Below are 26,952 nucleotides of genomic sequence, written 5' to 3'. Positions count from 1 at the left end.
TCCAAACGAGTCAGGGTGAGAGGAGCGGAGTGCGTGCGCGAGCTGAGTGAGTGCTTACGTCGCAGCGAGATCTGTGCTGGGATAATTAGAGAGGAGTTGGGCTGAGCCGAGTCCTCTTTTAGCAGCGGCAGCCGGAGCCGCAGCAGCAGCAGCAGCAGCAGCAGCGGCCGGGGCGGCAGCCCGGAGGGGCGCGTCTGACTTCGGCCGCCCGGGCGCGCACAGGGTGAGGGCCCGGGGCCCGCAGCAGCCGCGCTCTCGGCCCCAGCGGCTCCGAGCGCACAAAGGCGGCTGCTGCCCGCGTGGCCTCCTCCATCCAGGCGTTCGATTCTCGCTCCCTTCCTTCTCTTCTCCGGCAGGCGAGAATGGCAGGGCTGGGCGAGGACTTGGGACAGCGGTGGCCCTAGCTCTGGTCTACCCCCCACCCCACCCCCACCCCTCCCGCGGGGAGAGGAAGCGGCTGCCGACGATGTGGTCGGGGCTGCTCCCCAGTGCGTCTTCTGCCCGGGTCCCCGCTGCCGTCCCTCTTCTCTGCTCGCTCCATCCCACAGAGAGGAGGAGTTGATGCTGCGATCGCCGCCGCCGCCGCCGCCGCCTCAGAAGCCGCGGCTGATGGATGCCAGGGAGTGCCGCATTGCTTAGCGTCCCCGCCTCCGGGTTTGCTGGTAGGAGCCGGCTGCGCTTTCTTCTCTCTTGCTTTGGGGCATTGTAGAAAAGGTAGAGACATTTTAATTTTATCTTCCACTCCTCTTTCCCATCCTCTCCTCCTCCCCAGCCTCGCATTTGAAATGTACCTTCACGGAGAGATATCCCTCTCCCCCACCCCCCTTCGCAGCAAGTCCGTTGAAATAAAGGGCTAGAGGCAGGCAGAAGTTGGGGGTGGGGTTGGGAGGGGGAAGCCCACGCGGGTGCCAACGCCACCAAAAACCCTTCTGGTGCCTTAAGAGATCACGGTGTATCCAGGAGGGGAGGAGGCAAGGTGCGCTCTCTGCAGTCGCCACCTAATTGGATCCTAATCGTTTTCAACGGAATCCCACAAATGTCTTAGAAATAGCATCTCTGAATAAGTAGGAGAAATAAGCTCCGTTCCCCTCTCTTTCTCTCTCTTTTTCCTTCTGGCAAAGACGCTCTCTCTCCCCCGCCCCGAGCTCAGCGCGCTGAAGAGCCACCTTATTATTAATCAGAATTTCCATCGTTATCCCTGGCAGGAGCATCGTTCAGCAGGGACCGCAGAAGCATCACAGTGCTGGGGCTGAGATGTGCGTGGGGGTTGTTTTTGTTCCATCTCGGAAGAGAAGAGGACGGTACCAAGATCAGTACCCCCTGTGTTGGGTGCAGTTAGGGGTGTTTTGTTAAGAGAGAGAGAGGACAAGAAGAGGGGTCCTGGGCCACAGGAGGGCTTTGGAGGAAACGGAAGAGGGAACCAAAGCGGGACGTTGTTTTTAGGGAGGGGTGGGGAAAGAAGTTCCTATCTTTCAGAGAAAAGGTGCAGGAAAGCAGGAGCAACAGGGTACTTGATTGGACACCAAGACAAATCATTTCCTGTAAAGAAGAGGAAGCAGGCAGCAGGGAGGTCTGGAGGCCGGAGTGCTGTGGTGGCTAGGGCCAGCTTGGTGGTGGGACAGTCAGCGAGAGAGAGGCAAGGCTCAGGAACACGCAGGACAATGACTCATTTACAAGCAGGTCTCTCTCCTGAGACCCTGGAGAAAGCCCGCCTGGAGCTCAACGAGAATCCGGACACGCTGCACCAGGACATCCAGGAGGTGAGGGACATGGTCATCACTAGGCCGGACATTGGTTTTCTCCGCACAGACGACGCCTTCATCTTACGCTTCTTGCGGGCTAGGAAGTTTCATCACTTTGAGGCCTTCCGCCTCCTGGCCCAATACTTTGAGTACCGGCAGCAGAACCTGGACATGTTCAAAAGCTTCAAGGCCACTGACCCTGGCATCAAGCAGGCACTGAAGGATGGTTTCCCTGGGGGCCTGGCCAATCTGGACCACTATGGCAGGAAGATTCTGGTCCTTTTCGCTGCCAACTGGGATCAGAGCAGGTAAGTCCTAAATGTCGTCTTGTGCTGGGTCTTCTTTTACTCTCCCATTTTCCAGAATGTGTCTTGAGTAGTGTCACCCTTTTACTGCTTTGATGGTACTGTTTATCTGGCTCGTGGGAAAAAGAGAAACCCGAACTAAGACAAGAGTTTTTGGTGGCCGCCTTGGGGGGTGGCGGGGGCTTTTATTTTTACAGTTGAAACTCTTACTTCACTAGCACCCTTTTTCTACTGGAGATTTAAGTATATTCTGAACCATATTATTGTGCTGTGTAATCTAAATCATTTGGCTTCTAAATAAAGCCGCTAAATTTTTCAGCTCCTGAATAAGTTTACTGTTCTGTGAAGAAATGAGTTTGAGAATAGAGACAACTTTCCCTCTTTCCTCTCTAAAGAAATTCTTGTGTTTTTTTTTCTAAAGAAATTCTTAAGCTAGATTCATCATCACTACCTTCCTTCTCCTCCATGTCCTCCTCCTCCTTTTCATCTCTCTCTCTCCAGCACTGCAATTTTATTTTGTTTTTAAAGAAGAGCCTGGCATTCAACCAATATCAAGTAGCTTTATTGCTTGGGAACTTTTCTGCTTGGTGATGTGTAGCTGAAGGAATAATATGATGTGTGTCACTTCAATAAAAAGGAAGAGTTGTCCCCTCTGTTGCTGAGCGTGCAGCCGACACCGAAAATAAAGGCTGACTGGTGTGCTTGTTCTACACCTGTCACTAATCTAAAGAATGTGTTTCCTGTCTGATGTGATTTTTCATCTTTTGGAAGGAAGTGAAAAATGTTCAGATCTGTCAGTTGGTAGACTTTTTTGAGCTCTTTGTCTTTTTAATAGAGGAGAACTAATATTCTTATTTCATCTACATGACAGTAGAAAATAACAGACTATGATTTCTACTTCCTCAGTCGGGGAATTATTTTCTTAGATTGAAAGATATAAGAAATTATAAAAGACTCTTGTGAAAGGTAGTTTCAGTTAACTTCGAAGTTAAATAAATTTCATGAAACTTAAAAATGTTACCAGAATTATGAATCATAGGAAGCCTGTTGTTAAAACGTCAGTATATTTTTAGTTCTGTGAACCGTAATTTTTGATGCATCTGGTTAGTTTAAACCATCTCTGGAGCAATTTTAAAAGACTTTATAGTTACTGAGAAACCTTATAGATCTTATAGGTCTCTAGATAGGCTTCTCAGAGTCTTGGAATTTTAGAATGCAAATTAATATTTTTAACAGGTGTTTAACTCATCAGTTTGTCTCCTTTTCTCTTTAATTTTAGGTTGAGAACTACTCTAATTCCTTTTTAGGTAAATAAAAAGATAAATTACTACCTAAAGAATCATAAAGCTAAGACACTTATAGAAAGAGTTAGCCATTGAGGTGAAATGAAGTTCTCTTTCTGTTTGTTACTTTGGTTATTTATAGAGATTTTACTCTACTTTTTATCAGGTAGCAAAGTTTAAAGTCTCATGAAATGCCATTCTTTGACCACAATTTCTCTTTAAAAAGTTTTTATTTCATCTAAGAAGTACATTGAAGATTTATGCAAACCAATTATTGTGTAGATCAAAGTCAAAAAAATTTATTCAAGAAAGAATCTAATATTTCATATGTCAGTTAGGTAGGAACTTAGTTTATTGAGCTACCGTGGAATGGGAGCTGTGGAAATGGTATGTTTAAATATGTGTCAGAGTCTGTTAAAGATATCCTTAGGGAGGCAGATAGCCCTTATAGACATGAATATACATCAGACCTATTTTCATTTATTTTTATAAGTGATCTAATATTCACATTGATTTATAAACATAATTGAGTTGAAAATCACTTGTATAGTTCTCACCTATATGAGAAGGTGATTATTCTGGATTTATTAAAGAAGCTATGTTTTAGTTGTCTATCTCATGCTTTCATATAAAGTATAAGTTGCTAGTAATCAAAATATATCTCCCTAGAAATCTACAATGGGAGGGAACTAATTAATTGACATATAGAATTATTTCTTTAAATCAACATAATATATGACATTAATGTATATGGGACATTAAAATGAAAATCTATGTCCTGTAAAAATACCCTACAGGACATATAGACTAATAATTGTGAATTCTATTTCTAAAGTTTAAATGAATAGGTATGATCAAGAAGTAATAGTACTTCAAGGTCAAAAGGTATACACAGTATTTAGAGCTTGTCTAAAATTCAGGTGAGTTTCCTCCTCCTATATTCTTTAAAAAAAGTCCCCCCTTGTTTCTCCTTGCCTTTTGCCACCCCCATCCCAGATCTAAGTATGCATATTGAGCTAGTGGTAAAGAACCCACCTGCCAATGCAGGAGACATAAGAGACATGGGTTCGATCCCTGGGTCAGGAAGATCCTCTGGAGGAGGGCATGGCAACCCACTCCAGTATCGTTGCCTGGGAAATCCCATGGACATAGGAGCCTGGAAGGCTACATCCAGTCCATAGGGTCGCAAAGAGTTGGACACGACTGAAGTGACTTAGCAGCAGCAGCAGCAGTGGATAAACAGGTCCATCCTCGTGGCATCTTCTGTGAAGCTTTATCATGGGAACGTGTGCATAAGGACTGTCTCTGCCCTGCTCTGAAACCAGCAGGACAGCTGTCTTTCTGACAGTACCAAGGTGTTACTAGCCCTTTTCCTGCCTTCAGCCTGAATCCTCTTCCTTCCTCCACTATACATCTTCAGGGCTTATCAGACCTGACTCCTACAGAAGTTTCTGCCACCTTCCCTAGATGTTTACCTTATGACTGTTCTGTTAGCTGGATATGCCATGTGCCAGATTCTCTTGCTCCTCATCCCTCCCCTGTCCTGTGACTCAGGTGTTTTCACCTTCCTGCTCTGATCCCTCCAGCCCAAACAACCTGGGCTGGAGAAGACTGCACATCTCAACATACTTCTAGCCATCTTCCTTGAGTTGTTCAGTGAGTTGTCTGGCTTTCAGTAACTTTAAAAAACAAACAAACACATTTTTAGAAGAAACAAAATAGCATTGTTTTAAAGAAAGAATAGGTGGGAACTGATCAGGGTTACATAGGGAAATTCTAGAAATGAGGTAGAAGAAAATACACCCTTCCCTTTTATTTCCAACTTTCCAAAGGGGATAAGCAAAATATTATTTGTGAATTTTGAAAAACTTTGTAAAGACCCATGAAGTAATTGATCTGTATAACAAAAAGCAAAAACAAAACTGAGTCTCATATTAACTGGACCATTTCCAAAGCCTTTACAAGAAATATGGAATCATCGGTAAGACAAAGGTATAATATTTACAGTGTGCCCACCTAATAAAAATAAAAAAATAATCGAAATGCTGAAATGTCAAAATGTCTTTCAGTGTGGTCTGTAGTTCTTTTTTTTTTTTTTATAAATTTATTCATTTTAGTTGGGGGCTAATTACTTTACAATATTGTAATAGTTTTTGCCATACATTGACATGAATCAGCCATGGGTTTACATGGGTTCCTCTTCCTGGACCCCCCACCCACCTCCCTCCCCATCCCATCCCTCTGGGTCATCCCATTGCCCCGGCCCTGAGCCTTTATCTCATGCATCGAACATGGAATGGTGTTCTGTTTCACATGTGATAATATACATGTTTCAATGCTATTCTCCCAGAACGTCCCACCCTCACCTTCTCCCTCATAGTCCATAAAATTGTTCTATGCATCTGTGTCTCTTATTCTGTCTCGCATATAGGGTTATCGTTACCATCTTTCAAATTCCATATATATGCATTAGTATACTGTATTGGTGTTTTTCTTTCTGGCTTACTTCACTCTGTATAATGGGCTCCAGTTTCATCCATCTCAGTAGAACCGATTCAAATGTATTTTTTTTAATGGCTGAATAATATTCCATTGTGTATATGTACCACAGCTTCCTTATCCATTCGTCTGCTGATGGACATCTAGGTTGCTTCCATGTCCTGGCTATTGTAAACAGTGCTGCGATGAACATTGGGGTACACGCGTCTCTTTCAATTCTGGTTTCTTCGGTGTGTATGCCCAGCAGAGGGATTGCTGGGTCATATGGCAGTTCTATTCCCAGTTTTTTAAGGAATCTCCACACTGTTCTTCATAGTGGCTGTACTAGTTTGCATTCCCACCAACAGTGTAAGAGGGTTCCCTTTTCTCCACACCCTCTCCAGCATTTATTGCTTGTAGACTTTTGGATAGCAGCCATTCTGACTGGTGTGAAATGATACCTCATTGTGGTTTTGATTTGCATTTCTCTAATAATGAGTGATGTTGAGCATCTTTTCATGTGTTTGTTAGCCATCTGTATGTCTTCTTTGGAGAAATGTCTGTTTAGTTCTTTGGCCCATTTTTTGATTGGGTCATTTATTTTTCGGGAATTCAGCTGCAGAAGTTGCTTGTATATTTTTGAGATTAATTGTTTGTCTGTTGCTTCGTTTGCTATTATTTTCTCCCATTCTGAAGGCTGTCTTTTCACCTTGCTTATAGTTTCCTTTGTTGTGCAAAAGCTTTTAATTTTAATTAGGTCCCATTTGTTTATTTTTGCTTTTATTTCCAATATTCTGGGAGGTGGGTCGTGGAGGATCCTGCTGTGATTTATGTCGGAGAGTGTTTTGCCTATGTTTTCCTCTAGGAGTTTTATAGTTTCTGGTCTTACGTTTAGATCTTTAATCCATTTTGAGTTTATTTTTGTGTATGGTGTTAGGAAGTGTTCTAGTTTCATTCTTTTCTAAAATAACATAGAACAGGTTCAGGTGATTTATTACATTTATTGAGCAGGCTATCCTTGGAAAAGATTCACATAATCTTATCTTCTTTCTTTCAAATTGTCCAACATAATTTCTGAAAGCAAAAGTAGATTCCACAAAATTAAAAGCAATTGAATTGATACCCTGCAGCACGATGATGCAGTAGTCCTCCATGCCTTACATGGTGTCTTGCTTTCATGAGTGACGGTACCCTGCTTTAGGACTCAGCAATACCTTCACATTTTCCACCTGATTTCATCAACAGAATGTGATGATAATGTACCCAGAAGCTAGAGCAGATTACACTACCTTAAGAAAGGAAGTTTGGAATGAAAGTCGATTGTGGTCTAGATCCTAGAGCATGAGAACAGGTATCTGAGAGGTCGAAATTCACTGGCATGTAACGATTGGGAATGTTCATGAGTAAATTGTGTCACCCAAAACATAATGATAACATATTTTGATAATTGGCCTGTAATTTGTCAGTTAGCCTGCAAGTGGTATTTTAAATTTGTTGCTGTTGTTTAGTTGCTAAGTCATGTCTGACTCATTCCAACCCCATGAACTGCAGTGCACCAGGCTTCCCTGTCCTTCACTCCCTCCCTGAGTTTGCTCAAACTTATGTCCATTGAGTTGGTGATGCCATATTTAATCCAGAAGACAACCATTGATTTGGAATCAGATTAACAACCACTAGAAAACAATTAAATACAGTGAAGTTAATGATTCTAATATAGTGGCAATTCAGAAAGCACTGACCATCTTACACCATGCTTGGCTTGTCATAATGGACATTGATTATCACTTTTAGTACTGAAAGTCTGAAAGGGCTGGAAGACTGATTGGTGAAGCCATGCTAAGATCCTCTAACCTGTCCTCGAATTTGTCTGAAAAATGTACTATTGTCAGTTTGTTTGTTCCCACTGTATGGCTTTTCATACAAAAGAAAATATACAAATGGTCAGCTATTTGAAGCTTTAGTTTGAATTATGATTATATTGTAATTTATTGGGCTTCCCTGGTGGCTCAGACAGTAAAGAATCTACCTGCAGTGCAGGAGACCTGGATTCGATCCCTGCACTGGGAAGATCCCTTGAAGGAGGGCGTGGCAACCCACACCAGTGTTCCTGCCTGGAGAATCCCCATGGACAGATGAGCCCGGTGGGCTACAGTCCATGGGGTCCCAAAGAAAATTATGTGGCCAACCTTCAAAATGAATGAAATTATGATGATGGTAGCTTAAATTTTTTTAAAAAAATAGCCATAGACTATACATATTTGTTTTATTCTCAGCCACAAGGCTTTACTATTCTGTGAAAGTGCAATAAAGTAAAATAACTATAAAATAAAATAAGTAGAAATAGATTAAAATAAGCAAGAGCAATTAACTAGATAATTACAGAGAAACACTCTTACTTGGTAATTTGCAAAAAGCAAGCCAAAAAAGAGGTTTAATTTTTTGGACTGATGTTTCAAGTCTTCCTGGCTCTGTTTACTAAAATATTTAAATATTTCTCAACTTTTTGTTTCATGGTAGGCTTAGGATTCCTTAACTTCAAAATCCTAGAGGCACTGCTGTGCTGTATTACGGCTGATTTTAAGATTGTGCTCAGTAACTCAGTTGTGTCTGACTCTTTTGTGAACCTACGGGCTGTGGCCCACCAGGCTCCTCTGTTCATTGGCTTCTCCAGGCAAGAATACTGGAGTGGTTTTCCATTTCCTGTTCTGAGGGATCTTCTCAACCCAGGGATTTGAACCCACATCTCCTGCATCTCCTGTATTGGCAAGTGGATTTTTTACCACTGAGCCACCTGGGAAGCCTGATTTTAAGGTTAGGTCAATCCTAGAAGTGGCAGGTATAGATTCCACGAGGTTTCTGTCCCAGCAGAGCTTCTGTATTGCTTCCTTATAGGGATGCTTTTTAAACAAATATTCTGGGAACTGCAGCTTATTTCAAAATATGCCCTTGGTTCATACCATGGAAAATGATAGAGAAAAAGTATTGTCCTGAGAAACGTTACCAAATACTGGAACAAATCTCTGAACAAAATAGGACAGTCTCTAAAAACTAGGACAATTATGCAGTAATTAGAGAAATAATCCTGAAATAACAGCAATGACCAGGAGTGCCAAACTTCACTAGGTCGTTGACTGGGTCTGGCCCAAACCAGGCCGTGTTCATGTTTCAAATATGCAACTTTAAACAAAGTTGGAAAGAAGCAATGGATTTGGTGTTACTACAGTGCTCTGAATGGATGCTTTGAAAGGAACTTTTAAAGATATTTTAAAACATGAGCCAACAGTAAATTCACAAATTATCCTTAGTAAATTACTGTATTTCCTCCATTCTGAGAAAAAGATTGAGCTCTTTTACACCACTGAAGGCATATATATATATATATATATATATATATATATATATATATATATATGTATATACACACACACACACACACACACATATATATCTGTCATTAACATAGTAAGTGGAGCTCTTGATGTGAGGGAAAAGATGTATCTTTACAACGTCAAGTAAACTGAGTGAATAGTACTTAATTCAAGTCAGTGTTTTAAAAAGTATACTTTTCCTCAGCATTTGCTGCATATGTAGAATTTTAATACGTGCTAGGGACAACAAAAGACATAACACATCCGTCGTACCATCAAGGAACATACAGCCTCTCTGGGAAGAAAAAACATGAAAACCTAAATGACTACCAGAGAGATGGTGAGTGCTTAATGAGGATACTGCTCCCTAGTGCTGGAAAGTCTGGGCAGAGGTGGGAGCAGCCTGCTCTGTGTTGTGTGGAAAGAGTATCACTTATTTGGGCAATGTAATTCAACCTTTTATTTTTTCATTTTAATTAATTCATTCATTTTAAAACACTTATACAGTATGCTATATTGTAGTATATGTGTCATATTTTATATATATTATATACAATATTTTATATACACGTATATACAGAGACACACATATATATACACATGTCATATATTTTATATACACATATATATTTTATATGTGTCAGGCACTATTCTAAGCACTTTATAAATATTCATTTATTAAATCTTCTTTACAATCATATGAGATAGGTCCTGTTAATATCCACATTTTGCAGATAAGGAAACTGAGGCACAGAGCAACTAAGTATTTCACCCAGAGCTGTACAACGAGGAAGTGAATTGGTCAAACTTGTTTTGTGTGTACAGATAGTGAACCAACATAAATCTGGGAAAAAACAAATATATCAAAAAAAGCAAGCTCTGATAATTAAAAAATCCATCTATGGTTTAGAAAACCTTGATTAAACATCAGAATGTAAACACTTAGGCACAGGAAGTTAAGTTGGTAGAATAAATATTCTTAAGACAAAAACTGTACTAAGCAGCCAAGTAAACAGAGTATTCTGCCCTAAGGAAAAGTTGCCTTTCCAATGTTTGTATTTTTTTCCAGCATGACTTCATTCTGTTTTATTTCATTTTGGTGGCAGTTGGGTGCACATTTTTTAACCTTTTTTTCTCTTCAAAGAAAGACATTTTTCCTCTAGATGTTTCATTTCCAATTATTTTCTTGTTCTCACTCACCTATGTTTCCATAGCAGTGAAATTCTGGAAAAATACTCAGTAAGGCTGAGACAGCTAATCTATGCCTAGTGATGATGTGATGATTTTGAAATTCATATTGTCTCCAAGGTTTGTAGACCTAGCGTCTTCCCATTCTGACTCAAAATGTCTTGATGTTTTCCTTCTGCTAAAGCCCCTTGTTGGGACCAGCCTGGAGCTGCCCTGATGCCTGGCCTGGTGCCATGTTGGTATTGACTTTCTGATCCTTCTTCTGATGTACATTATGCCACTGACACATAAAAACACAGAACAGCTATTCATCAAACTCTGTTCTAGGTCTTGGCACTGTAAGGAGTGAAGAGCTCTGTGGTGTCAGAAAGACCTAGCTTCTCATCTAGGCTTCCAGTTTTGCTCTTATAGTGATTTCAGAAAAACTCTAAATTCTCTGAGACCTCCTCTGTGTCTTCATCTTCAAAATAATAGGAACTAAGCCATGCACAGAGACTTTGGGCTTATTTTGAGATTAAGATAATGCTTTTGAAATTGCTTTGGCAATCTTAAATGGTTACACAGATAGAGATATTATTATTACCACTTAGTAATATAAAGCACCTTGATGGATTCATCAACTTTAGCACCAAAGATATCCCAAGGCATTAATGAAGGTAATTCTGCTCCTTTGTCTCTCCCTCTAGCACCTTTCCAACACAAGTGCTTCAGACATTAGGAAATGTGGCTTAATGAAAGCTGAGGGTTGGGGGCAGCCTTAATGAAGAATTTAATAATGGCTGATTGATTTAGTGACCAAGGCAAGCGGCTTGATGTTTTGCTGCTCAGTGTGATGCCAAGATGCCAGTTTTTCCTCGTCAGGCTAAAGAAAAGGCTGGAGAGTAGGAAGGAAATGACCTGTTTGTGATATGTGTTGCTCTTTGCACTGATGGTCAGCTCTAGTAGGAGATGAGACCTTGTGAACCCCAGGAGAGAAGCACAGGCCAGGCAACTCCCCAAAACCTTACAAGGTCAGAGGCAGGAGAAGAGGCTTGCCTGCTCTTGATCACCCAGGTAGTAAAAACAAAAGATAGGACAATTTTTTTTCCCCCCACATATTGTAGCAGCTTTGATTTAAGAGCAATGGTTTACATAGTCCCAAGTTGTAAAATTCCTTACTGGTGTCGTTATTTCATCATCTCCAAGTTGGTTTTGGATGCCAACTTTACCTGATGCTGCTTTGGGAAGCTCAGTTAGGAGTCAAGAGCTCCATTAACATGTTGGTTTATTGTTTATGTCTTTCTTTCAACATAGAAAGGAAGAATAGCAATGGTGTAGCTACTATAATTGGGGTATAAACCCCAAACATGAGCTTATGAAATACTGTAATAACCTCTAATTTATGAAGTATGGCAGTTAGAAAATAGTTTTAACAAGAATAATGAAAGTCAGATTCCTGAAGACAGAAAATTCATAAAATACTCCATTTCTTCGGAAGATATTTTATGGACTTTGGCAAGATCTCACGTAATAATGTTCTGCTTAGGAATAACCTGCTGAGCTGCTAATGGTAGTAATGTGACATGTTTGACAATAGAGGATTGGAACATCAAGAGTGGTTTTGACCTGCCCTTTGAATGCCGTTATTAATAATTAGAGTGTTTTTTATATTTCTTCTATTAAATGTATAGTATGTAACGTATACTTCTAATAAAGAAATATAAAAACACCCCAAGCTAACTGCATTCAAAGGGCAGGTCAGAAAAGAATCCACCTGCCAATGCAGCAGATGCAGGAGACTCAGGTTCGATCCCTGGGTCAGGAAGGTCCCCTGGAGGAGGAAATGGCAACCCACTCCAATATACTTGCCTGAAAAATCCCATGAACAGGGGAGCCTGCGGGCTAAGGTCCATGGGGTCGCAAAGAGTTGGACATGACTGTGTGACTGAGTGTGCACACACACACACACACACATACATTAATATAATTTATATAAAGGTCATTTAATTATCTTTTTGGAAGAAAATATTAAATTAAAAAAACCCCATTGGTTAGATTTACTCTATTGATGATCCTGGGATTTACCCTATTTTATTTCCTTTGGAATGATGATATGTATGTAAGTTTTTCTCTTGATTTGACATAGTTTTGGAAAACCATACTTAAAATGTGTTATTTAAAATAAATTGCCTCTTATTTTCAGTCCTTACTTGTGTGCTGGTTTATTCTTATTACATACAGTGTATCATTCTTTCAAAGCTGATTTCAAACTCAAGTTTTACTTAATGATATTTGGTATTCTCACAGGAAAATCTAAGAATGATCATAACGGGAGGAAGTTCTAAGTTGGATTGTTCTAATTTTTGATTTTCTTAAACTGTTATTATTATGAATTTCAAAAATTAAAGTGAGTATTTTTTTAGAGGGGGCTCTAAATTTTAACCAAGCTTCCCTGATGGCTCAGATGGTGAAGAATCTGCCTGCAATGCAGGAGACCCAGGTTTAATCCCTGGGTTGGGAAGATCTCCTGGAGAAGGGAATGGCAACCCACTCCAGTATTCTTGCCTAGAGAATTTCAAGGACAGAGGAACCTGGTGGGCTATAGTCTGTGAGGTTGCATAGAGTCAGACATGACTGAGCAACTAACACTTTTCACTTTAAATTTTAACCAGTCTTCCTGCTCCAAACTTTTCAATCTGTGTAAGTTCATAGGCTTCTGGTCACAGTACTGTGTTAGGCCATTATATTTAAAAAGGAGATGAGCCAGCCATGAAGTGACTGATAAAGTTATTCAGTCATTCTTATTTTACAGTTTTAAAGACAAATAAGTGACAGAGCTCTACAAAAAGTTTTATCTTATAGACTTATGTAGTATTGTGGGAAGCCATATCCTTAGGCCTATACATAGCCTGTATACTTTCCAGAGAATTAAATAGTCTCTTAATCCTTGCCTTTGACAGTAGCAGTGAGCTATCTAAAGATTATCATTACTTTTTAAGTAAAGTTTACAAACAAATATTTAGTTCTGATTACACCCTGCCTAGTGCACTGCGAGTGTGGTTACAACTATAGTGAAAGGTGTGCTGTGTGTGTATTCCAACAAACCCTCCTTGAACACACACTGTATACCTAGCATTGCTCACATGCTTTCATATCTTTGACACTCATATCTTTGACTTCTCTTCCCATTCCCCCTCCTCCGACCTGGCCACCGCCAGTGAGATGCAGTGATAATGGTAGATACTCTCATTGAAGGAACTCAGCCTCAGAATGATAAATCATTGACTTGTCCAGGGCCACACAGCTAATGAGGAACAATGAAGAGATTCCATCTTGAAGTCTTCTGACCCCAGGCCCCTTGCTTGATTAATGCTGGGACCCTAAAGAGATTCTATTCCAAACTACTGATATTATAGATGAGGAAATGAGGCCCAGAAAAAGTGAGAAATTGCCTGAGGTTTCACTGTTAATTTTTCCTTCCTTTCTGAACTACTACGCTTTCTCCCTTCTCCTCCAAATGTTTTTAGAAGTAAAAATAGAACTACTCCCTCACATGTGCACAATGTCTCAGATGTCTTCCTGGTGAGCCCATCACTTCCACTAAATCCCAATGATTTCAACTCCTAATCCACCACCCTCCCCATCCCACCTCTCCCCTGATATCAGGATCTCTTTCTCTAGCTTTTCCTGGACACCTCCACCTGAATGAGCAAAAAGGTAAACTTGAAAGCAGGGTGCTAAAAAAGGAAAATTGTTAACATCTTCCATAAATTTACTAATTTCTCTTGAAATGCGGGGATTCCCTTTTAGAACAATTATCTCATTTTCCTCTCAGCTCTGATTGCATTATCTCCTTCACTTCTGTGAACATGGGATTGATATGCTTTTGATTCTGGAATTTTCAATTTTGAGCTTTCTCCTGAGTTTGAAATTTACTTTCTCAGATGTTTCCTTGATATATCTTCCTGAGTATACTACCCGTTTCTCAAGTACAATCTATTCTATTCCAAATTCTACATTTCCAGCCATCCTTAACTGTATCCTTTTTTTGCATTATTGATTTTGATGAAAGATTTTACCATTTGATAAATGGTAAAATCTAAAGTACCATTTACTTTAGATAGCTTGCTGGTACTGTCAAAAGCAAGGATCTGAAGCTAGAATCGGTGTGTTATCTTTTACTCTTCCCTCAATCTTAGCCCCCACATCTAATTAAGTATTAAATTTTAACAAGTTTACTTCAAACATACTTCTCAAATTTGGCTTGTTTTCTTTTTACTTCCACTGCCTTTGTTGAGACAATGCCTTCGTGTACAATTAGTGTCTTTGCACTCGAGCTCCATTTTACAAGAAAGGAAGAGCATTTATTGGATTTTTACAGTCTGTCAGGAACTGTGCTATGCTGCAAGGTAGAAAAAGATAAAGACTCAACTCCTGAATTTGGGTGGCCTATGTAATAACAGACAGATACATTTTCTCTTTTATTTTCATTGATTTCACTGATTTCCCCTTCTTTCTATCCATCCCACCTTTCCTTTTTTTTTTCTTTTATCTTTATGATATAAACTCAGTACAAGTAATTAAAATCGGTTGACACTTTCAACCACAACTGTTTACACATGGTGTTGTTTATTGATGAAACTCCTTCAAATCTCATTCTCAAATTTTTCACATGTGAAGATATGAAATATCAGTACTTTTGAAAGCATTCTTGAACTATTTAAAAGTACCATGCCTAGTTTTTAGGGAATAGTACATTTGTTGAAAATGTGATTTTGTAAAGTCATAAAAGGGCCTGCAAGGAAAAGAAATGATTATAAAATATGAAACAAATTATAGAATTTTCAAAAGCATTGGAATTTGTTTTGGTAGAATGCATGTTAAATTCTAATATGTCCCCTGAGTATAGTGAATAAAGTACACTTCATCTTAGAAGATTTTTAAACAAAATATTTTCCTTAAGCTTCCTGAGGACTTTTAAAGGGAATTTTTAGTATGCTAAAGATATTCCATAGTTTCTACAAATGGTGGTTGTCAGATTTAATAAAGTACTTTTCTGTTGCTCATAGGTACACGCTGGTGGATATTTTGCGTGCCATCTTACTTTCTCTAGAAGCCATGATTGAAGATCCTGAGCTTCAGGTGAATGGATTTGTTTTGATCATAGACTGGAGTAACTTCACCTTCAAGCAAGCTTCTAAACTGACACCAAGCATGTTGCGCTTGGCTATCGAAGGCCTTCAGGTAATGATTTACAGATTACCGAGTTTCTCAGTCTCCTGTGTTTGGCTTATCTCTAGTAGACTAACAAGATATCTTACTTAAATAATAGTAATAAAAATTAAAAAACTAGTTTTTAAGCACAAACACTAAAACACTAACAGGACAAAGGATCGTAGAAGAAAAGCTAGAGGATATGGGCCTTTTAATGAAGGGCATTTTGTGGTACTTGGCAAAGCCCTCACTATGTCTAAACCTAAGTGGATGATGATCTGAGATTTTTATCTTGATCATCAGAATGAAATCTTGAAAGCTATTTAGGTTTTTGTTTCCCTTTCTTTTTTTGTGTATAGTTGTTAATTAGCTAAATATTTGCTTCATTATTACATTTAACCTGGTGAATTTGGGGGATGATTAGCAATATCTTCATGTAGTCCAACAACTGTTGGAAAGCCAGTCAATCAATACATATTTTGGTACCTAAGATGTGGAATCACTGTTTTGAGTGACTTCTTTAGATTTAATTGGGATTTTTGTTGCTGTTTTTTTGTGGAGGGGCCATCAAGTGAAATTTACATAGGAATGGTGCATCTTCCAATGAATGACATTTACCTGGTTGTGGATTATAAAATGGAAAATCAATTATTATTTAGTGGCATGTTGTAAACCTAATATTGACAATTTCTTTTTAGTTTTTAGGAGTCCTTCTTCTACTCTCTGCTGTCTGCTACTTTATATATAATATTTATAGAATAAAATTTAAATTCTTAAAAAGATTTGCAAATTAATTTTTAAGTGAAGTTATTCAGTATTTATTCTCAGTGTGTTTGATGTGCATTTTAGACTTTTGCAGCAGTTAAATTTTTGTAACGTTTACCAGTGAAAATATCATAAAATAACTAATTTTATCTTTATCATTCATTAGGCCAGGATGTTAGTTTTGTTTTTTTTTTTAAGTCAAATAACTAAAATTATCTAGAGCTCTGCTTCATAATAATTTCTGACTGTGTCTTAGGCACCTAAATTGATGGGTGATGACCCCCTAAAACAGGGTCACTTCTCCAAGCAGCAGGGCATCCTAACCAAATTGAATTCGCAGTTTGGGTTTTGCCTCTGGAGTGAATAAAACACAGTGATCTTTTTATCTGAATACGTTTTTCCTGATGCAGGCTCCTTGACTTGCTCCTGGTGAGTCAGCCTTGCTCCTACCTTATCTTGAAGAACATTTTCTTTTTAACTCCATAGAGATAGTTAATATGGGTTGGAGAGAGGGCAACACTTGGAAATGTGTATATCAGGTAGCTGCTGCTGTTGCTGCTAAGTTGCTTCAGTCGTGTCCGACTCTGTGCGACCCCATAGACGGCAGCCCACCAGGCTCCCCTGTCCCTGGGATTCTCCAGGCAAGAACACTGGAGCGGGTTGCCATTGCCTTCTCCAATGCATGAAAGTGAAAAGTGAAAGTAAAGTCGCTCAGCCGTGTCTGACTCTTGGCGACCCCATGGACTGCAGCCTACCAGGCTCCTCTGTCCATGGGATTTTCCAGACAAGAGTACTAGAGTGGGTTGCCATTGCCTTCTCCGATATCAGGTAGAATCAGTCCTAATTCTGCCTTATTGCCAGCAGCATGTAAAGTGTTCTTCACAGAGAAAATCAGTTACCGCCAGCATATTACTTAACACAGAATGGTAACTTAGCCTTTGATTATTGTGATCCCAGTTTCGCTGGCAAGAAGCATAGGCTAGGCCTTCAGCACGTGAAGAACTGGAGAACTCATATTATTTCCAAAAGATTGAAAAAAAACACCTCAAGGAGAGGCTTAGTATCTTGCTATTTGCTAATTTACACACTTTACGGAGTCATTTAATAGTAATAAGTCATCACTGGAGAGAAAAACATGCTTGGGAGCTTGGACATATTTGGGATCTTCCCATGACTCATGGCCCCAATCAGGACTTTTTAAGTGCTGAGAGTCAGCACAGCAAGAGCTACAGTCAGATTCAACTTCAACGTCTGTGCCTGTGTTAGCGAGGGAAATGGTCCCCTCTGTCCGTAGGGACCTCTACTGAACTTCCTTGTCTCTCTCCCCCATCACTCTCCCAATTCCCTTTCCTTGCTCCCGGGACCCAGACTGCGTAAGCAGGCTTGATTCCTCCTGGTTGCTGATTGGGAAGCCACTTAAAAGAAGGGAACTCCTCTTGGGAATAAATTTGACGTGTTACTACTTTTAAACTCAGTTTTTCCTTGGTTCAAATTACTTTCTTTTTAATTTAATCTTTTTTTCTCTTGGCTGCTCTGGGTCTTCATTGCTGCATGCGGGCTTTCTCTACTTGTGGTCAGCTGGGGGCTCTTCTTCATTGTGGTGCACGGGCTTCTCATTGTGGTGGCTTCTCCTCAGATTAATTTTAAATGCTCCATATCTATATCTGTGTCTGTGTCTATATTGGTATCTGTAAACAATGGTGATTCTGAATAGGAATGTAAGATGTGCTAAAAATGTTCCGTTGTGACATGTGTGCTTTCATACTCAGTTTTACATACTAAAGTAACATTTTCTGACTTTTGTAATTTAGACTCTGTTTTATTTTACATTTACTATGTGAGAAGTACTATTGTATAATGAGACATGTTTCATGTAGAGCTTGAATACATTTCTTTTGCGATTAATGTAAGATCATAATATATTGAAGTAAGATACATATACACAATTTTTGATTGTTAAACACAATTATCACTATCACTAAGATCATCACCAACACTACAATAATAAACCCCTTCCAATTAACCCAATCGGAGAAATTAAGAGATAAAAATATTTTTAATAACTCAGTGGTCATTTATATCATGCTATCATCCTGCTATAATATTATTACTTTTACTTGTTGTTGTTGTTTAATTGCTGAGTTGTGTCCAACTCTTTTGTGACCCCCATGGACTGTAGCCCACCAGGCTCCTCTGTTCATGGGGTTCCCAGGCAAGAATACTGGAGTGAGTTGCCATTTTCTTCTCCAGGGGAATTTCCTGACACAGGGATCAAACATCTCCTGCATTGCACATGGAACCACCTGGGAAGCCTACTTTATCAAGCATAAAATATATCCTAGAGAATTGAACCCAAAGTAAGAAAAGCTACCAGTGGGTCTAATGCCAGGGAGGAAACTTGTTTAAATGATGTGTATTATTAATGAGATGTTACTATGTTTTGAAGAGAGCCTATCTCTCATCCTTTTGAAGAGACTGTAACCTTTCTACCCTAACCAATCCCCTTTTTTCTCAAGTGTTTTGAGTGCCTCAACTAGAGATAGCACCTTATACTTTGGATAAAATATATAGGCTATTGCTATAATATCCACCCCTGTTCACAGTACAAGGCCAGTAGGGAGACAGAATGGGCTATAGAGGCAGACAGACCTGGATTTGGATGGCAGCCCTGCCACATATCAAATATTTGAGCAAATTACTTAACTTGTTTGGATGTCAGTCTATTCATTTATGCTGATTTTAAAGTATTAAATTAGAAGTGATACATCTTGCACCTAGCAGGTGATATTAATGATCAAAGTAATTAATGTGGATAAGCTCATTTTTCAAGTGGCATATTTTGCTGGATGTGTGCTGATTTTCTCACAATTCAGTGACTACCTTGACTGTGAAGACTTAAAGATGATTGACTTTGGGAATCTGAAAAATATCATACTTTGTCTTAAATGCTCAGATTATAGATGCTCAGATTACATTTTTTAAAAATCACTTCATTTTGTGGTTAAATAGCATCTAGATATTTTCATGGTAGGTGCCAAATAATATATTTTTTTCTTGTGGAAGCCAGGCAAAAAATGAGGTTTCTTTTCACCAGGTAAAAATTAATCTTTGTTTCTTTTGCGAGAAGCTCCAAGCACAGTTGGAATGATGGTGATTGTGGAGATAGTCTTGGCCTTAAGGGATGAGCAAGAGTTTGTTAAGTGGATAAGGGCAGGAAGAACAGTTTGGACAAGGAAATTTTGAGGAGGTAATTTGAACAAATATATAGCTATTTTAAAAAGGGCTTACCTTGTGCCGCAATGTAAAGAATCCTCCTGCTAATGCAGGAGACGCAGGTTTGATCCCTGGATCAGGACAATCACTTGAACAAAGAAATGGCAACCCACTCCAGTATTCTTGCCTGGGGAATCCCATGGACAGAGGAGCCTGGCGGGCTACAATCCATGGGGGCTGCAAAAGAGTCAGACATGACTTAGCAACTAAACAACAACAACAGCAGTTATAAAGGATTGAAAGTATGTGGTAAGTCTGATTTGATATAGTTACAGTGATGATCTGGGAAAGACAGGCTGAGACCTGGCTCTTTGGACTGGAGGAAGGCATGCTTTGTGGTTTGAGCTGTGTTCCCCAGACATGGGGATGTTTGGGATAGAAAAGTGACCTGGTCATCCCTCTGCTTTGGAAAGATCTGGCGAGTAGAAGAATTGACTGGGATCAAAGGAGGAAGGGTTAGATATAGAGAATCTCCAGACTACCCTAGAGTGGTTATACTGATCCCATTTTATAGGACAGATAATGAAACTTCAGGGAGTTTAAGTCACTTACCTAAAATTTCTCAACAGATATCAAGGCTTGAGTCCAGGTTGTCTGGATTCCAAAGAATGAATATCTTCCCTGAATCTTGTTGTTCCTGTTGTTTAAACATTAAAAAAAATTATACAATTTTTCATTTACAGTTATTATAAAATATTGGATATATTCCTTTTTATGTATAATATACCCTTTAGCTTATTTTACATCCAATAGATTTTGCCTCCCATCTCCCCTTGACGCTTCTGTTGTTTCCAAGACTGTGCCCAAGAAAACATGGGTCGGCTCAGGTTAGAGTAACTTCCCTCCCCATGCCAAAAATCCTCACATTTTCATACAGGTGAAATTGCTTTATCGGGATAGTACAGGACTAAAATAGTTACAAATGGCTGACCTTGCACTTTTGTGAAACCAAGTGGCAGAACTATTTTCTTCTTCCCAGTGAGTGGTCTCCTTGAGTGACTACAAGCCTCCCAGTTCCCTGTGATGAAGGACAAGGGCAAGGCACTTTTCTGATAGCCAAAGAAAACTTTTATCCTCACAACCACAAATTGGTAAGCCACTCATTATATCAATCCAAGGCAATCCTGTAGGCTTTCTCTCTGCACAGTCTTCCAACATTTTTTTTTTTTCAAATGAAAGGCATAAAGCATTTTTTTTTACCAACATAGTGCTCCTTGATGGATAAGAGGCAGCATCAGATATTTTTTGTGGAAATAAAGAATTCAGGCTTTTTTTGGAAAGAAACGAGAAAGAGAAAATTGTCTGAACCTTACATGAAGTTAATTGATTAAAGTAGTCATAGTAACAAGAAGCATCTTAGAACAATCAATAGAAGATTAAGTGGATGTGACTTGTTGACTCTAAGATATCTACCTGGGAGGCCAATTAAAACATGAAATGTTTGGAAATACCTGGAATAGCTGAAATTGAATTTATAATGAAGTGGTATGCTTTTAATATTTTTCAGTTACTATTGCTTTGTTTTAATTTTTTTCTTATAAAATACTATAATTCTTAAAACTCTTTGGTAATGAAAGGCTCAAACTCTGTTGTGAATCCTGAATCTCTTATTCGTGATTTTTAAAAAACATATCCTGACTCTGTTGTTTGTTGCCTTTTGGATGCATTTATCTGCTATTCCCCCTTAGCTCTGTCCTGCTGAGTCTCTATGCTTTTGCTTTCACAATTTCACAGGAATCCCCAAACTCCATCTGCTAAAAAGTACATAATGTAGTCAGGACGTGGCTTGTTGGCAAGGGGTTTGGCTGTAACAAGGAATTGAATAGCTCTTTGAATTGCTACATAAGACTCAGATGTAGGGCTGTCACAAAGTGCCTATATCAGTGCCAAATTTTGTAAGAACCCTTAATAAATAGGACTTGTGAAAGAATAAAGAATATGTAATCAATTCACAGTACTTAGTGCTGGCCCTTTCTTTTGACTCGAGGGCCCAGTGTTACTAACAACCACCAATCTGCTAGCTCTGAGAGCTCTGGTCATTCATGTAGAAGCTGAAAGTGCTGCCACTACAAATTCTGGCTCTAACTGTTTGGAAGCCCAGTCCTACCTAAGGGATCTTGCCAAAAGCAGAGGCCATGCTAATGACTTGGAATATCCCTATGCAAGGCCAGCAGGTGAGGAGCTCCATTAACTTCAGTCTTACATTAGATTATTTAGTCTTCCTGATCTTACCCACAATTCTCGCTAGCTTTGAAATTGTGTGTGTGTGTGTGTGTGTGTGTGTGTGTGTGTCTGTATGTAGGACGGTTATGAGAGGATATTAAAAAGAAAGTCAGTGAGATCTTGAGTAAATTAGGCTTTCATAATAAAACAAAAGGCCTCTGCTTTGCAACTGTTTTCTGCAATGGTTGTTAACCTGCCAAGTTTTCATGCTTATTAACTTTGGACAATAGCAGAAACCTCTTGCATGCAAGCTACCTTGTAAATTTAAGGCAGCATGATGGTGCATTGATGGGAGAGGTCTGAAACAATAACTATCTTTTTGAAAATGAACACACAGCCTCATGAACTGTATTCATTCAGACATCCTGGAGGTGGGAGCGTTTATTTCCACATTTTGTATGCACAGGCAGAACCATATTGAGAAACAGTGACAAGGGCACTGTATAAAAAAAGGGACATTTTGTGCATCACATGCTTTGCTCTCTGAGCTAAATGTGCTTCCTTTCAGTTGTTTTTTAACCTAAAATCAAATAAGTGAAAATTCTAAAGTTACTTTATTTCATGGTATGATAATGTGGCTTGGTTGAGAGCTTTAGTCCCCAGAAGTAAAATGTTGGAAATCTTTTTAAAAGCTGACAATAGGCTTGTAAAAGCTATATATAATATTTAGTTCAGCAAGCAGGCTAAGGATTATATAATCTTTGCTAATAACAGCAGCAGCAGCATATACACATACACACATCACATTTATGCACCTATATACATGTGTATCTGCATATATATCACAGTTTTTTCCTTACATTAAAATTGCTGTTTTTTAATATTAGCAGTTAAGTCTATTTAAAATGTCTAGTTATAGGAAGTAGCTGTCAACCTTAACAAAAGATGAAGAGATGAGTGCTCTAGATTTACTAACATACACTTATTGAATTGAAGTAGAGAATATCTGTATCAATAAAATTTAGTACCTCTACCCTTTCAACCACTGAAAAGGAGACTAGTTACCTTTTTTTTTTCAAATAGTCAAATAATTTAAGCAACAAAAGGGAAGGAAGCAAATAACAAAGAAATGATTCTTTCTGTTTGAGTCATTGAGATAATGATAAATGGATAGAAAGTAATCATCTAGAAAGAAAAACTGAACAAGCCATATGAGTTATTCTGCATTTCATTTTATTGGCTATGTTTAGACAAGTCCTTAACTGGAGAACAAAGAAGATGAGTAACTGCGAGTTCTTTCTTACTCTTTTTATTAGCAATGTAAATGTATCTTGATATATTCTTCTCTCCCAGTAGAACTATATTTTTTTTCACTCTCTTCAAAGCAAAGTGGCAAAATGTGAATGTTCATGTATCTTTAAAAAAGTAGTTTAGCTGCAACTTTAAAAAGGAAAGAAATCCTGCCATTTGCAACAATATGGATGAATCGTGAGGACATCATGCTAAGTGAAGTAAGCCAGGCACAGAAAGACAAGGACTACATGATCTCATTTATATGTGGCTCTAAAAAGTCAAATTCATAGTTAACAGGGAAGAGAATGGTGGTTACCAAGGCCTAGGAGGTGGGGGAAATAGGAAGATGCTGGTCAAAGGTACAACATTTCAGTTATAAGATAAATAAATCCCAGAGACCTAATGGTAGCATGGTGACTATAATTAATAATAAAGTGTTGTATACTTGAAATTTGCTAAGAGAGTAAATCTCAACTGTTTTTTATCATGCATACATAAAAAAAGGTTATTATGTGAGGTGACTGATTCGTTAGTTAGCCTGATTGTGGCATACCACATCATGCCGTATGTCTTAAATATATCCAATTTTTGTCAGTCATCTTAGTAAAACTGAAAAAAAATTGGTTTAAGACCCATGTGCCATCAGATTTCCTACAGATGTTGATAAAATTGACATGTTTATCTCTCAAATGCTTAGTCATTTCCCCTTCATAAATGTAACCTTCTGAAATCTAAATTAAAACCTTTAAAAATCACAAATAAAGGTGTCATTTTTGTTTTCTTAAGTCTTAAAATTCTAGCACCATGTTGCCAGAATTTGGGAGGTGAGTAGTTCTTCTGTTCCATCTTGTTATATTCTCAAGATTGATCTGGAAATTAAAATACTCTTTATTCTTCATATCAGGGCTTCCCTGAGAGCTCAGTTGGTAAAGAATTTGCCTGCAATGCAAGAGACGTGAGTTTGATTCCTAGGTCGGGAAGATCCCCTGGAGAAGGGATAGGCTACCCACTCCAGTATTCTGACCTGGAGAATGCCATGGGCTCTATAGTCCATGGGATCTCAAAGAGTCGGATATGACTGAGTGACTTTCACTTTATTCTTCATTATAACCATTCTGAGGATTTGTTTTTAATGATCTTAATTTTCTTCAGTTTCTGCAATTGGAGAAGTTTAGTACAATAAACTCGTAAGAGGAATGTCTCCTTGTGTTTTTCCAGGGCTAATATTTCATGCACAGTGAATTATAGTGTGTTTTTAAGACTTCAAGTCAACTGCAAGGCTTCAGTCATTGGAATTTTAAGATGTGGGTGACTGTGAGGTAATTACAAAAGATAGTAATAGCTGCTGTAACACACAAAAATGTGTACATTGGCTTAGCCATCCCATGGTGAAGTCAAATAGAGTCTTTGATCAATGTATGTTGCTTTTCCTACTGAGTCAGTAACCCATGTTCCTTCCACCTTGTTCCCCTGCTGTTTTCTATGTGTGGTTTCTCAGGTCACTTTGTTCAGTTTCATTACATTTCCCTATAAGGTGAAAAAGCATGGAGAAACACATATGATAACATTTCTATGGGCCAAAGCTGAAAACAGTGTACATTGCTTTATTTGAATTCTATTGGCTAGAAAACTCACTCAAGTCGACATGCATAACTCTAAAGGAGGTGAAGAAATGTAGTCTGTGATCCTCCTAGGAAGAAGAGGGATGTGGACACCTCGTTGCAAGGCTGGTTCCCTAAAATGGCTTTGATGACTCTTCTGTCAGCTCTTTATAGCATGTTTGCTTATGTCCTCTGAAAAGAAGAGGTGATAATTAGTGTTTCAAGAAAGCTTAATTCCAACATTCAAGCTCAAAGGAGTAAATGCAGTTTTCCTACAATTCATTCTATGCACTTATTGGAATCTCTGTACCCAGCCAGCTTTGACTAGGTAGGGGTGCTGGCAATTTCTATGTACCTGGATCACTTAGCTGTATCCCTATTACAAAGGTAGCACAGGTGTGATTCAATCAGTTCAGTGCCCCCTAAGATCCTGATTTTAAAAGGAGAAAAAAGGCAAATCATTCCTCTAGGGTCTCAAAATCATTCCTCTAGGGTCTCAAGACTGCATGTAAGACGACTATAGTGATACCTTTGTTGTTTTACCTTGGAAGTTAGAAAGCCTCTGAATTGGGGATTTAATTTTCATAAAGTGAGAATATGATTTTTTTAAATAACTTGAGATTACCTACTTTGAGAAACTCCCTGAAAAGACTATTAGCTGTTGAAACACTGAGAGGATTTCACTGTAAAGTCTTATTCTGTAGACTTAAAGACCAAAATCAGTGTCAGACTTTAAGATGTAGAGTCCACCAACTTTCACCATTTTGTCAATATCTATCAAATGCTTTAAAAGCATTTACTTATTACTTATTATTGAATTATCTAGACAAAACATGCAAAAACATAATTTTAGCACATAAATTAACAAAGTAAAATTGTATTATCAGTGCTTAGTTTTTCAATCATTTTGTGTATTATTAATGTAAGGAATCCACTTTCCTCTTGAATGTATTCTAGTAGCTCTTTATTTCCTGTTATGATTTGTTTTCCTCTTGTTTATTAAGTCTATATTAAGCTGTCATTCTAGAAAATTTGAGAATTTTACTCGTGTTATATTCACTGTTTTTTAGATTTCCTTTCCTCAAGTCCTTTTTTTTTTCCTCCTGTAAGAGTACAGGGGAGGTAAAGTTGCAGAACACATACATTCTCTAAAGTGTTTTTATTTTCACATTGGTTGATAGTTTTGTTTAGACATAGAAGTATAGACTCAAAATAATTTCCCTCAGGTACTTTGAAATCATTATTTTATTGTTGTTAGGCATCCATTATTTCTGACAAGAAGCCTGGATTCAGACTTTTTTTTTTACATTGTAGCTCCCTGTATTTTGTCTGTAAATACTTCAGGATCTTTTTTCATCTTCAGCATTTACAAGAATGTGTCTGGGAGCAGATCTTTTTATGTGTCTACCAGACCTTAATGAATTCTTCACTTAAAAAAAGAAACATTTTTGTGATTCTTTCCTTTCAATTTTTCTCTGATCCCTTTCTGGTATTCCTATTGTATGGACATTGTATCTATGAACTTAATCCTCTGTGTACCATAATACTTCTGGATCACATGTTTTTTAATTAAACTATCCCATTTTTATTTTGAAATAAATTTAGATTCACATGCAGTTATAAGAAGCAGTACAGAGAAGTCTCATATATGTTTTCCTCAGTAACATATAAAAAAATAACATCTTGAAAAAATATTGTGTAATCTCACAACCAGGATATTAACGTCCATATAATAGGGATGAAAGTCTTGGCTACCCACTCCGTCTTCTCTTACACGACACTGATGGGGTCTGGGATACTTCATCACAGCTTGCTGAGGGTGCTCTCATCCTTTGCTTGTATGGGTGGGAGTGAGGTCACATTTTTTTTTTTGTCTCCTCTAGTGTTTGGCTGGAGTAGACTAGTTACTGCCTAAAACTTTAATGCATTGCTACTAGGCATCTTTCCTGGTCCTCTGTCCAGTGACAGTAAACTTGAGTTAGGGCTCTTTTTTTTGGTCTCTGCCCATTGTAATTTCCAGTGGCCAATTTCCTGAACTATAAATCTGGGATAATACCCACTCCAGTATTGTTGCCTTGAAAATCCTGTGGACAGAAGATGCTGGAGGGCAGGCTACAGCCCACAGGGTCACAAAGAGTTGGACACAACTGAATGACTAACACTACTCCTACTATTTGAAGCAAAATCAAACCCAGGGAATTTGCTAGCATTTCCTTCTTTGGATCCCAAAGTCTCCAGCTGGTCTGCCTCCTTCTCTACACCATTTATAGTCTTCTTATATTTGTTTGGATAGCAAGGAG

At 38.7% G+C, this 26,952-nt stretch overlaps 1 protein-coding gene across 2 annotated transcripts in view; it reads left to right on the top strand.

Moving 5' to 3' along the window:
• CLVS2 (clavesin 2) overlaps positions 1 to 26,952 on the top strand; it is a 181,533-nt gene that overhangs the window by 60,848 nt on the left and 93,733 nt on the right. For both annotated transcript variants that reach the window (XR_014065601.1, XM_081530543.1), the window contains 3 exons: positions 549 to 714; positions 1,206 to 2,050; positions 15,413 to 15,587. Coding sequence is in view for 1 of the 2 variants with exons in the window: in XM_081530543.1 (XP_081386669.1) it covers positions 1,662 to 2,050; positions 15,413 to 15,587 (564 nt within the window). In the remaining variant the exon portion in view is untranslated. The remainder of the gene's footprint in view (positions 1 to 548; positions 715 to 1,205; positions 2,051 to 15,412; positions 15,588 to 26,952) is intronic.

Source organism: Giraffa tippelskirchi, chromosome 9, assembly GCF_054371585.1.
Source record: "Giraffa tippelskirchi isolate mGirTip1 chromosome 9, T2T-mGirTip1v1.2.pri, whole genome shotgun sequence".
Lineage (NCBI taxonomy): Eukaryota > Metazoa > Chordata > Mammalia > Artiodactyla > Giraffidae > Giraffa > Giraffa tippelskirchi.
The sequence above is the reverse complement of the archived record's forward strand: the minus strand, read 5'-3'. Positions and strand labels throughout refer to the sequence as shown.